This window comes from Nomascus leucogenys, chromosome 12 (genome assembly GCF_006542625.1).
Source record: "Nomascus leucogenys isolate Asia chromosome 12, Asia_NLE_v1, whole genome shotgun sequence".
NCBI lineage: Eukaryota > Metazoa > Chordata > Mammalia > Primates > Hylobatidae > Nomascus > Nomascus leucogenys.
This window is the reverse complement of record NC_044392.1, coordinates 50,884,036-50,897,730: the sequence shown is the minus strand read 5'-3', so window position 1 is coordinate 50,897,730 and position 13,695 is coordinate 50,884,036. Positions and strand designations below refer to the sequence as shown.

Sequence of the window (13,695 nt, the reverse complement as noted above, 5' to 3'; positions counted from 1 at the left end):
AGATTGTGCCACTTCACTCTAGCCTGGGCGACAGAGTGAGACTCCATCTCCAAAAAAAAGAAAAGAAGAAGAAGAAAAGTTTAACCTAGATGCATACATAGGGATCGTATTATTTTGCAGGATATTCGTCTAGTGATGAAAGCAGCAGCAGAGCCTCCCTCCAGTAGATGGGAAGACTAAGCTGTATCTGAGTAGTATCTGGATTGGTTGATGGGGAGAGGGTCTATCTATAATAAATGTTAAGCAATTTGCTTAAGATCACATTCTGATTTGATTACAAAGCCCATGCTCTTTCTACTAACCTTGGTATTTCCGCAACAAGTTGAGCATGTTCAACTCATTTTTTTTTTGTCTTCCCAGATGTTTGAGACTTTGAGACTATAATTTTGTTTTATTTTAGCTTCTCCAGAGTTACTGGGTCTTTTTTTTGTGCCAAACATCTACAAAGTGAGGGAGAAATCTCCCTGAGGAGTACCTTGAACAGAAACTTAACCTGAAGTAGTCAAGGTTTTTAGTATGTTTGGTAAACTGATCCATTAGTTCATTTGTCAGTTTATCCATCCATCCTTCCTCCCTTCCATCCATTAGTTCATTTGTCGGTTTATCCATCCATCCTTCCTCCCTTCCATCCATGTAATTACATTCATCCTTTTATATCCATTTAAGAAAAGAAATACCAGTTACAGTTTGAGAACACTGTATTTGGAATAAGTTGAACTAAGTGTAAATTGACTCATTTGGTTTTATTTATTGTCTTTTGTCATCTCTAGCTGCATATCCCCACCGTTTGAATCTCTTTTACCTTGCCAATGATGTCATACAGAACTGTAAAAGGAAAAATGCAATCATATTCCGTGAATCATTTGCTGATGTACTTCCTGAAGCAGCTGCTCTAGTGAAGTAAGTAAATCTTTATTGCTCTATGGGATCTAAACTTAGACAACTTAGAATTTTAGTTTCTTAACCCATTAAGAACTGTAATAATTGAACATGCCTGAAGATTGAAGGATAATTTGCCTAAATGGTTGATTATTACTTTCTTATTAACACACGTTTTTCTTTCTTTTCTTTTCTTTCTCTCTCTCTCTCTTCCTTTCCTCTCCTCTCCTCTCGTTTCCTTTCCTTTCTTTCCTTCTTTCTTTCTTTTCTTTTTTCTTTCTTTCTTTCTTTGAGACAGAGTCTCGCTCTGTTGCCCAGGCTGGAGTGCAGTGGCGCCATCTCAGCTCGCTGCAACCTCCGCCTCCCGGGTTCAAGCAATTCTCTTGCCTCAGCCTCCCAAATAGCTGGGACTACAGGTGCGTGCTACCATGTCCGGCTAATTTTTTGTATTTTTAGTAGAAATGGGGTTTCACCATGTTAGCCAGGATGGTCTTAATCTCCTGACCTCACGATCCACCTGCTTCAGCCTCCCAAAGTGCTGGTATTACAGGCGTGAGCCACCGTGCCCGGCCATGTTTTTCTTTTAAAAGCTCTTTCTTCTGTTTTCAAAAGCTGGTCTCCTGTTTATCCTTACTTGACCATGTGTGTCTCCTGGTGATAATGTCTGAATGTGCTTCCTTCTAACTACTGTGTCTGTTTTGTTTGTTTGTTTTAACACATTTCATTTCTTCTTTCTGAGTCTTACTGAAATTTTTTTCCCTCCATGAAATATGTAAAGACAAACGGAAATTATTTCCCAACGTCATACTCCCAATTCCATATTGATTTAACTTCATTTTTAGCGGTAGTTGGATCCAGCACTTCCCACAGTGTATTCCTATGAACTGATCAGAGGAAGAAGGGTTCTGTGCTCAAATAAGTTTAGAAAATGATCCATACTACTTTTCCTTTCCTGAAGATTCAAAGTTCACATTACCATATCAATAATTTGATTTCTTTTTGGAGCTTTACAAAGCTAATTTCAAAACATTTCCTGGCTGAGCACTGTGGCTCATGCCTGTAATCCCAGCACTTTGGGAGGCCAAGGCGGGCGGATCACGAGGTCAGGAGATCAAGACCATCAAGAGATGGTGAAACCCTGTCTCTACTAAAAAATACAAAAAATTAGCCGGGCGTGGTGGCAGGCACCTGTAGTCCCAGCTACTCAGGAGGCTGAGGCAGGAGAATGTCTTGAACGCAGGAGTCGGAGCTTGCAGTGAGCTGAGATCATGCCACTGCACTCCAGCCTGGGCGACAGAGTGAGACTACGTCTCAAAACAAAACAAAACCACAGCATTTCCTAAACTCTGACCATGGGCCCTTCTTTTTGAATGCCTATTGAACATCCCCACATTCGGGGAGAATTCTGGTGTATATACAGTACAAACTTATATCTGATCTTATTTTTGCCCTGTATTAATAGTGTGTTCTTTGTGTTGCATCCATATTTGTAAATTGTTTTCTACAAGAGACACACACAGTTACAGGATAAACAATATATAGAACAATATATAAACAGTTATATGGAACAACCATAATAGCTAAATGCTTCCTCAGATTATATATTTATTATCATTGACCCATTTGTTAGTATTAACCCAGTCAGCACTGATCCTGTCAAATTATGGAATATATTGAAAATAAGAAATAAAAGAACTGACTGATCCCTCTTCCTTCCTTAGGATTGTTAACTTAAAATGTCTACCTTGCTATTAGAAAAGATTAAAATATGGTACTACTTGAATGTACTAAGTAAATAAGTGCATAAAATAATAACACCTACCATTTGTTGGATATTTATAATTGACTAAATATTATACAAAGTGCTTTATCATTTAATTTTGAGAACAACTTTATACCGTGGGCACTATTGTTACCTTAATTTTTTCTTTTTTTGAGATGGAGTTTTGCTCTTGTTGCCCAGGCTGGAGTGCAGTGGCACAATTTCGGCTTACTGCAGCCTCCACCTCCTGGGTTCAAGCAATTAGGCAATTCTCCTGCCTCAGCCTCCCGAGTAGCTGGGATTACAGGCATGCACCACCACGCCTAGCTAATTTTGTATTTTTAGTAGAGACGGGTTTCTCCATGTTGGTCAGGCTGATCTCCAGCTCCTGACCTTAGGTGATCCGCCGGCCTCCACCTCCCAAAGTGCTGGGATTACAGGAGTGAGCCAACGCACCTGGCCTTGTTAGCCTAATTTTAAGGAAGAAGAAACTGTGGCTTGGAGAGGTTAGGTAAATTGCCTAAGCTATCAGAGCTACCTGGAGGCAGAGAGCCAGATTCCCACTTCAGGCTATCTAAATCCAAAGCCCATGTTGTTTGCCACTTAACCACTAATCCATGCTGCCTCTTTATATATAAAACCTAGTATAATTGTGAATAAGAACAACAATACACCAGAGTTTCTGCTATAAATATCACTGTAGTATCTATAACTTAGCCTAGTGTTTCCTAGACTTTAATTTCATGACCTATTTCATGGATTAATATACAGTTGTCAACTTTTTTTTTTTTTTAAGCCATGTAAAGATATGTTTAAAAACAACTACTTTGTGTGTTACTACCATTATTTCATGGAAAAAAGTGAGAAGGACATAATCTCGGAATAAAGTACAGTTCTTAAAACCTTAAGCCCCCAAGAATGTTTTAACTCAATGAAACATATCTTCAGAAACCTGTAGTAAACATCATACATAATGATGAAACAAAGCATTCCAAGACAGAAGTCCTTCATTATCATTACTATTGATCACTATGCTGGAGGTTCCATTTATTTGGAAATGAATGAATGAATAAATAGGTCAGGTGCAGTGGCTCATGCCTATAATCCCAGCACTTTGGGAGGCCGAGGCAGGCAGATCACTTGAGGTCAGCAGTTCAAGACCAGCCTGGCCAACATGGTGAAACCCCATCTGTAGTAAAAGTACAAAAAGTAGCCAGGTGTGGTGGTGCACACCTGTAATCCCAGCTACTCGGAAGGCTGAGGCACAAGAATCGCTTGAACCTGGGAGGTGGAGGTTGCAGTGAGTTGAGATCGTGCCTCTGCCCTCTAGCCTGGGCGACAGAGCAAGACCCCGTCTCAAGAAAAAGAAAAAAGGAATTAATAAATAAAATGCATTTAGAAGAGACAGAATTGGCATTACTTGCAGGTAATATAATTATCTACATCAGGTGGGCAACCCTTTTCTGTAAAGGGTCGATAGTTAAGTAGTTTAGGCTTTTTGAGCCATAGTATCTCTGTCACAGCTCCTTAACAATGCCATTCTAGCATGAAAGCACCAAACAGTACAGAAACAAATGGGTATGGCTATGTTCCAATAAGAATAGGCAGCAGACCAGATTTGTCTGAGGTTCATAATTTGCCAGCCCTTAGCCTACATAGAAAGTCATGATGATCAACTAATAAGAACTCAGCTAAATAGCCAGATTCAAGTTGAACATACAAAATCAGTAGCTTTCCTATGTATGCCAGCAGCAACTTATTTTAAACTGTAATTAGGAAGAAAGATTTATCTTGCAAGACAAAAAATAAAAGAAAAACCCCACCCAAGAATAAATATAAGAAGTATGTAAGGCTTTTATAAAGAAAATTTTAAAAATTTAAAGAATATTAAAGAAGATCTGGATAAATGAAGATATATAGGGTTTTTTGAAGGAAAAGATTTGGTATTGTTAAAAATACATTTCTTTCCTAATATGTTATTTATACTCTGTAATCCCAATCAAAATCTCAATAGGATTTCCTGTGGAAGGATAAATATCCAAGGTAATTTTTTTTTAAGAAAAGTAAGGTTAAAATTCCCTACCAGTTATCAAATATATCTTAAAACAATAATGGAAGCAGGAATAGAAGATTGTATTAGTGAAACAGAATACACTCTTGCTTATAAATAAATAAATTATAAAGTATATGGTAAATCAGAAGATAATAAAATAAGAGCTTAATGCCAGGTGTGATGGTTCTCACACCTGTAATCCTTGCACTTTTAGGAGGCTGAGGTGGGAGGATCACTTGAGGCCAGGAGTTTGAGACCAGCCTGGGCAATATAGCGAGACCCTGTCTCTACAAAAAAAAATTAAAAATTAGCCAGGTGTGGTGGCATGTGCCTGTAGTCCTAGCTACCAGGAGGCCAAGGCATGAGGATCTCTTGACTCCAGGAGTTCAAGAATGAAGTGAATTATAATCATACCATGGCACTCCACACTCCAGTCTGGGTGACAGAGCAAGACACTATCTCTAAAATAAACAAATAAAGAACTTAAGTATTCCTTAAACAGCCCCATCCTAACCACCACTTCCCCTTTTAAAACTCACACCTGTAATCCCAGCACTTTGGGAGGCCAAGGAGGGTGGATCACAAGGTCAGAAGATCGAGACCATCCTTCCTGGCTAACACGGTGAAACCCCGTCTCTACTAAAAACACACACACACACACACACACACAAAATTAGCCAGGTGTGGTGGCGGGCGCCTATAGTTCCACCTAGTTGGGAGGCTGAGGCAGGAGAATGGCATGAACCTGGGGAGCAGAGCTTGCAGTGAGCTGAGATCACGCCACTACAGCCTGGGCGACAGAGCGACACTCCGTCTCAAAATAATAATAATAATATAATAATAATAAATAAAATTAAAATAATAATAAATAAAACTCTTATTCACAATACTACTATACACTGATTCCTTTTCTGAATTTTTTTCTCTTAAGGCTATTTTGATTCCTTTAATTCAAGGAGGGCAAATGCCTAGAAGTTCCTGGCAGGTAATATAGATGAGTGAAATAGGTTGAGTGTGAGAAAAAATCCACTTAATAGGGACAGCAGTTACTTAGTCCTAGGCTAATGGCCATGAAGAAATATAAGCCCAACATTAACATATGCTGCCAAACTTTTCTCACTTTTAAACCAGGACAGAAATTTGGATTTTTATATGAAGTCACACCATTTTTATATGTATGACATTGTCAGATTTAAAAAATAATATTGCTGACAAACAAAACACATTTGATGATCATATTGAACTATGGGCAACTTATTAGGGACATTAATTTTATTCCTTGAATGCCTTTAAAGTGTTTATTGATTTCACTTGATTAAAAATTGGTATGGGGTGGACTCACGGCCACATGTTAAAAGAGATGCCCAAATAAGGGAAAGTAGGACTTTCAGATAAGTTGGGAAACTATTTTCTCTAGTACTTATCCAATTATTTCAGTTCTTTTTATTAAATTTCAGTTTATCTTTTCCATCACTGGTTGGAAATTCCATGGGCTGGAAACCTGGAGATTGTATTTTAGATATACTAGTTATTATTGTAAGAAAATATGTATGTGAGAGGGAGGGGTAAAACTGATAGTTAAACCAACCTGTTATTTGCCATTTGTGTCCTAGAGGTCCTAGCTAAGGGACAGAAATGCCAGTTTATCTGAATATACGTCACCATGAGACCAGAATGGTTGAAACACTAATTTGAAGCACAGGAAAAGTGTCTATGAATGTCAGAGTTGAGTTACATTTGGGAAACTGTGGACTACTCTGCAACGAGCAACGATTTTGATGTTATATATAGATTATAGAAGAATCCCTTTAAGAACTGAGGGTTTGCTTGTATTGTGTCAGGATGGTGTGAGAGTAGGTATATCTTTAATGTGGGTAGAGCTTTCCAAAATCCTGTCCCTAACCCAGGTTTTCGTAAAAGGCAATTATTTGTGCTTATACATTTTCATCTTTAATTGAACTGAAAAATGAATTTATGCTAGTTGTTATATAAGAGCTTAATGTGATTTTATTGACTCTTAAGGGTGTATAGAGAATTATATGCATGATCTTTTTTGGGGAAAAGGTGTCATGACAGATTTTGAGGAAATAATGAGCTTGGTAACAGTTAAATACTCATAATCTGAAAATTTGAAATCCAAAATGCTCCAAAATCTGGAGCTTTTTGAGCACCAACATGTTGCACACAGAAAATGCTCATTGGAGCCTCTTGGATTTCAAATTAGAGATGCTCAGCCAGTAAGGATAATGCAAATATTCCAAAATCTGAAAACAAATTTTTTTTCTTTTTTTTTTTTGAGACAGAGTTTTGCTCTTGTTGCCCAGGCTGGAGTGCAATAGCGTGATCTCAGCTCACTGCAACCTCCGCCTCCTGAGTTCAAGCAATTCTGCTGCCTCAGCCCCCTGAGAGGCTGGGATTACAGGCATGCACCACCACACCTGGCTAATTTTGTATTTTCAGTAGAGACGGAGTTTCTTCATGTTGGTCAGGCTGATCTCAAACTCCTGACCTCAGGTAATCCACCCGCCTCGGCCTCCCAGAGTGCTGGGATTACAGGTGTGAGCCACAGCACCTGGCCAGTTGAGAATTTCTACTTAAATGTTATATGTCCATATTCAGTTCAGAATGCCTGAAACACTAACATGCCTTACTTTGTGTAAAGTCCTACTCCTACAGTTTCAATTTATGTGAAAATATGTTCAATATAAATTGAAAATTGCTGTATAAATGGTAACTAACTTTGCAGATAAGCAGATTGGATTTTATTATTTCTATTTTTTTTTCTTTTTATTTGAGATGGAGTCTCACTCTGTCGCCCAGGCTGGAGTGCAGTGGCACGATCTCGGCTCACTGCAACCTCTGCTTCCTGGGTTCAAGCGATTCTCCTGCCTCAGCCTTGAGTAGCTGGGATTACAGGCGAGTGCTACCATGCCCAGCTAATTTTTGTATTTTCAGTAGAGACAGGGTTTCACCATGTTGGTCAGGCTGGTCTTTAACTCCTGACCTCATGATCCGCCTGCCTTGACCTCCCAAAGTGCTGGGATTACAGGCATGAGCTACCGCGCCCAGCCCAGATTTTATTATTTCTTTCTACAAAATGAGAAAAACTGAAGTCCAGAGCAGTTAAGGTACCACCCAAAGGAAAGTGACAATTTAGTAAAAGTCCTGGGACTAGAACCCAGATTTTTCTGACTCTTAGTCCTCTATTATTTCTATTCTGCCAAATAGCCCTCCTAAATCTAACTTACAGTTTTTCATTTTATAACAGCCCCTTAGTAATCTTTAATTTTTCTTTCATATTTCTTAGTCACTTACCAGGGACTGATTCTTCTGTTAAAGTTTCTTGCTCCTTTTCTCTCTGCCTTTTAATTTTCTGTTATTGTTGCTCTGTTTGATATATTTATATTAATATTATAGCCTGCTAACTAGTTTCCCAGTTTCTGTTACCTTTTTCATTCACTTCAGACTACATACACACAGATGTCCAGAGATATAATGGTTTAAGTCCATAGTCTCTGGAACCAGTGTGCATAGATTTGAATTCTGGCTCTGCCACCTCATAACTCTATAACTTTAGGTAAATAAAATTAGTTTCTCATCTGTATAATGTATCCAGTAATAGTACCTACTTCATAAAGTATGGAAACTAAAGAGTTAATAATATATATAAAGTGCTTAGAACAGTAACTGACATTTAATAAACAATAAATGTTAGCTGCTGCTATGATGAGGAAGATGACTGTGCCTACTACTGCTATTATTAACAAATTAATATTAGCAAGGCATACTCTGAAAACCTTTAAAATATATTTTTATATTGCTTTATGATTTAAGAAATTTCTGGCCGGGTGAGGTGGCTCACGCCTGTAATCCTAGCACTTTGCGAGGCCGTGGCGGGTGGATCACCTGAGGTCAGGAGTTTGAGACCAGCCTGACCAACATGGAGAAACCCCGTTTCTACTAAAAATACAAAATTAGCCAGGCGTGGTAGCACATACCTATAATCCCAGCTACTCGGGAGGCTGAGGCAGGAGAATTGCTTGAACCTGGGAAGCAGAGGTTGCAATGAGCCGAGATCGCATCATTGCACTCCAGCCTGGGCAACAAGAACAAAACTCCGTCTCAAAAAAAAAAAAAAAAAGAAATTTCCTTCCATCTTTATTATCTTCTTTGATTCTCAAATCAAATATATGATATAATTAGGAGCAAAGATTATTATCCTCATTTTACAGATGAGGATGCTGATGATAAAATAAATCATATAAAACTACTTGGAGATAGGAAACTGAACATTAAAAAATAAGAGAGGGCTGGGTGTGGTGGCTCACGCCTATAATCCCAGCACTTTGGGAGGCCAAGGCAGCAGTATCACCTAAGCCCAGGAGTTTGAGACCACCCTGGGCAACATAGGGAGACCTCATCTCTACTAAATTAAGTGGGTGTGGTGGCATATGTCTGTGGTCCAAGCTACTTGGAAGGCTGAAGCAAGAGGATCGCTTGAGCCTGTGTGGTGGAGGATACAGTGAGCTGTGGTGGTGTCACTGCACTCTGCCTTGAGCAACAGAGTGAGACCTTGTCTCAAACAAACAAAAAAAAAGGGATGCCACTTAAAGCCTTCTACAGTCAAATCTCAATCTTCCCATCCTTACCACCAGCTCTCCTGAATCCCAGTAATGAGACATTGCTCTAGCCAAACGCTAATACTGTATATCTTAATATAAATGTTTATGAATTTTTCTTCACGGAGTAGCTCTTCCTCCTTGGGAAGCAGCAGAGCTTAGAGGTTAAAAATGCAAGGTTTGGAGTCAAACTTGCAAGGTTGCCTGGGTTTAAATCCTGGATCTCTTACTTGGTAGAGTAGTTTATTTAACTTTCTCGTGCTTCAGTTTTCCCATCTGTAAAATGAGAATAATAGTACAGTTTGTCTCTTAGGGATGCTGTGAGGATTAAATAGGCTAATATATGTAAAGCATTATAAAGGAACATGAAAATGCTCTAAAAATCAGTGAGCTAAGTATCCATCTCAAGAAGTTTTAAAAGAAGAGCAAAATAAGCCCAAGAAAGGAAGGATATAATAAAATAAGAGCAGAAACTAATGAAATAAAAAACAAATACACAGTGAGGTACTTTCAGTGTCAAATTCATTGTAAGAGAGAATAGAATAGTGTTTTCCAGGGACTGGGGTAGGGGGCAGGGAATGGGGAGTTATTGTTCAATGGGTATAGAGTTTCAGTTTTGTAAAATGAAAAGAGTTCTGGAGATATGGATGGTGGTGATGGTTGCACAATACCAAGGTACTTAATGACATTTAATTGTACACTTGAAAATGGTTAAGATAGGCTGGGTGCTATGGCTCATGCCTGTAATCCCAGCACTTTGGGAGGCCAAGGCGAGCGGATCATGCAGTCAGGAGTTCAAGATCAGCCTGGCCAACATAGTGAAACCCCGTCTCTACTAAAAATACAAAAATTAGCTGGGCATGGTGACATGTGCCTGTAGTTCCAACTTCTTGGGAGGCTGAGGCAGGAGAATCACTTGAACCCGGGAAGTGGAGGTTGCAGTGACCCGAGATCATGCCACTGCACTCCAGCTTGGGTGATACAGTGAGACTGAGTCTCAATAAATAAATAAATAAATAAATAAATAAATAAATAAATAGTTTTAAAAAAGAAAAAGGCCAGGTGCTGTGGCTCACTCCTGTAATCCCAGCACCTTGGGAGACCAAGGCAGGTGGATCACTTGGTGTCTGGAGATCGAGACCGTCCTGGTCAACATGGTGAAACCCCATCTCTACTAAAAATACAAAAATTAGCTGAGCATGGTAGTGTGTGCCTGTAGTCCTAGCTACTCGAGAGGCTAAGGCAGGAGAATCGCTTGAACCCAGGGGGTAGAGGTTGCAGTGAGCCGAGATTGCCCCACTGCACTCCAGCCTGGGCGACGGAGCGAGACTCTATCTCAAAAAAAAAAAGAAAAGAAAATGTTAAGGTATCTGGGTGTGGTGTGGTGGCTCACACTTGTAATCCCAACACATTGGGAGGCCAGGGTGGATGGATTGCTTGAACCCAGGAGTTTGAGACCAACCTAAGCAACATGGCAAGACCCCATCCCTACAATAAATACAAAAATTAGCTGGATATGGTGGCGTGTGCCTATGTTTCCAGCTACTCAGGAGGCTGAAGCGGGAGGATCTCTTGAGCCCAGGAAGTCAAGGCTGCAGTGAGCCATAATCACGCTATTGCACTCCAGCCTGGGTGACATAGTGAGACTCTTCTCAAATATGAACTCTTTAATAAAGGATTCTGGGGTATAACACTTTCTGTATAGAAAAAATAAAGTTAAATGATTTCCTACACTGTACACAGAAATATATTCCAAGTGAATTACTTTGGTGTGTAAAACAAAACTTTAAAATATTTGAAGAAAATATAAATATTTTTATGATTATAGGGAATAAAGGCTCTTAAGACAAAAAACTAATAAAAATATTTGAGTTTGATTACATAAAAATTAAACTTCTGTATTACAAAAGATAACAAAATTAAAGTGATACATTAGGGAAGATATTTGTCGTAGACAAAGTAAGTTATATGAATGGGAATTATGTTAGGAGATACAGAGTGGCAAATTTTTGAATTTTAGAATGAAAATCTATCCTTGCCGGGCGTGGTGGCTCACGCCTGTAATCCCAGCACTTTGGGAGGCCGAGGTGGGTGGATCACCTGAAGTCAGGAGTTCGAGGCTAGCCTGACCAACATGGTGAAACCCTGTCTCTACTAAAAATACAAAAAATTAGCTGGGCGTGGTGGCGGGCGCCTGTAATCCCAGCTACTCAGGAGGCTGAGGCAGGAGAATCGCTTGAACCTGGGAGGCAGAGGTTGCAGTGAGCCGAGATTGCGTGCCACTGCACTCCAGCCTGGGTGACAGAGTGAGACTGTCTCAAAAAAAAAAAAAAAATCTATCCTCATACACTGTTTTTCAGCTTCAAGGTTTTTTGACTAAGTATTGACTGATGGACTGCCTCTCTCTCTTGAGGTGATCCTTCCTCCTTCCCTTTCCTATTCTCATGCGTCAGCCTCCTAAGTAGCTGGCACTATAGGTGTGTGCTACCTGGCCTGAGTCAACCCATTCCTTAGTCTTTTATTCAGACAATTAACAAATGTTACTAAGGACCTGTGAGACAGCACATTATTCTGATGACTTCCCAGTAATGAGGTATTGATAAAGGAAAGAGACCCCTCTGAGTGAGGTACAAGATTATGGTGTTTAGTTTTATGTAACTGTGACATCTGGACACCTCCTCTTGTACTTTATCAACTTCATCCTTTGAAGTAATTTGCTAGTACCTTCCTGTTATAAGAGTAAGGGGGGTGTCACTAGCAAAGAAAGCATCTGTTGAACATCCTAGCAATTATATAAGGTCGCTGTTGAACATCCTAGCAATTCTACAAGGTCAGCCAATTTTTTTTTTAACTTAAAAATCAAAGATCAAAAGGTTATGTAACTAAGCATGTTACATGGTTTGTGGTGATTGTAAATTCTGTGAAAATTGACATTGTGGTCAGTAGTGGCTTTTTTTTTTTTTTTAATGGAGTTTTGCTCTTGTTGCCCGGGTTGGAGTGCAGTGATGCGCTCTCAGCTCACCACAACCTTTGCTTCCCGGGTTCAGGCAATTCTCCTGCCTCAATCTCCCAAGTAGCTGGGATTACAGGCATGCACCACCACGCCTGGCTAATTTTGTATTTTTAGTAGAGACGAGGTTTCTCCATGTTGGTCAGGCTGGTCTCAAACTCCCAACCTCAGTTGATCCACCCGCCTCAGCCTCCCAAAGTGTTAAGATTACAGGTGTGAGCCACCACACCCAGCCAGTAGTGACTTTTAACCTCTCAGGCTGGAGTACAGTGGCACGATCACGGCTCACTGCAGCCTTGACCTCTGGGTTTCAAGCAGTCCTCCTACCTCAGCTCCCCAGATAGCTGAGACTACAGGCACGTGCAACCATACCTGGCTAATTTCTGTATTTTTTGTAAAGGCAAGGTTTCACCATGTTGCCCAGGCTGGTCTCGAACTCCTAGCCTCAAGTGATCCTCCCACCTCGACCTCCCAAAGTACGAGACCATTATAAAAAAAAAAAAAGAAAATGATAATATCCTGTTGTCATTCATTCAGCTACTATTTAGTAACAGCAAAGAAACAACAATGAATAAGTTATAATCACTTTTGAAGAAGTTCTGTAGTCTAGTTGAAGAAACAGATGTTTATATATAATTATGATTTGACTTCTGGCAGAATAGTCAACCATCTATTCCAAGGAGTCATTTTGTTATAAGATAACTACATCCTTGACAAAACTTAAACAGAACCGAAAACAGTGGATGTATTAGAATGGCAAAGCTAACATTAACCAGCATGCCGATAACAATACTATGTGATCTTGGCATTTAAACTAGGCTCTGGAGAAGGGCAAATGTGCTCTTGGGTAATTAGCTCCCCCTGGCTTCTGAGATATATTTTCTCTATATGAACACATTTTCTATTTAGGCCACAAGGAATCCCATAGGTTAAAAACAAATGTGCTCACAGTGAAAGATGTCTGAACACACAGGAAAACAGACCACCACAATTGAGAATCCATCGATTTAGTTCCTCCCAAAGTGAGTTTCAGAGATTGGAATTATCAGACAGAATACGTAAAGCAATGTATATGAAATGTTAGAGAAAGATTAAATGGAATAACAAAATGAACAACAGGTAAGATATTTGGACAGATGGAAAAAAATAATCTATAGGAACTCTTGAAAGGAAAGAGAATACGCAAGAATGTAGTTCTGAAGAAGTCAGAATGCGACAGGAGAAATAAGGAGTGGGGAAAATGAAAAATGAAGGCCAGGTGTGGTGGCTCACACCTATAATCCCAGCATGTGAGGCCAAGATGGGAGAATCACTTGAGCCCAGGAGTTCAAGACCAGCCTGGGCAACATAGTGGGACCTCATTTCTATAAAA

General features: G+C 39.6%; 1 protein-coding gene across 6 annotated transcripts in view; it reads left to right on the top strand.

Moving 5' to 3' along the window:
- The window catches only part of RPRD2 (regulation of nuclear pre-mRNA domain containing 2), a 117,410-nt gene that overhangs the window by 57,382 nt on the left and 46,333 nt on the right, over nt 1-13,695 (top strand). For all 6 annotated transcript variants that reach the window (XM_030824638.1, XM_030824634.1, XM_030824635.1 and 3 more), the window contains one exon: nt 771-900. In XM_030824638.1, the coding sequence (XP_030680498.1) occupies nt 771-900 (130 nt within the window). The remainder of the gene's footprint in view (nt 1-770; nt 901-13,695) is intronic.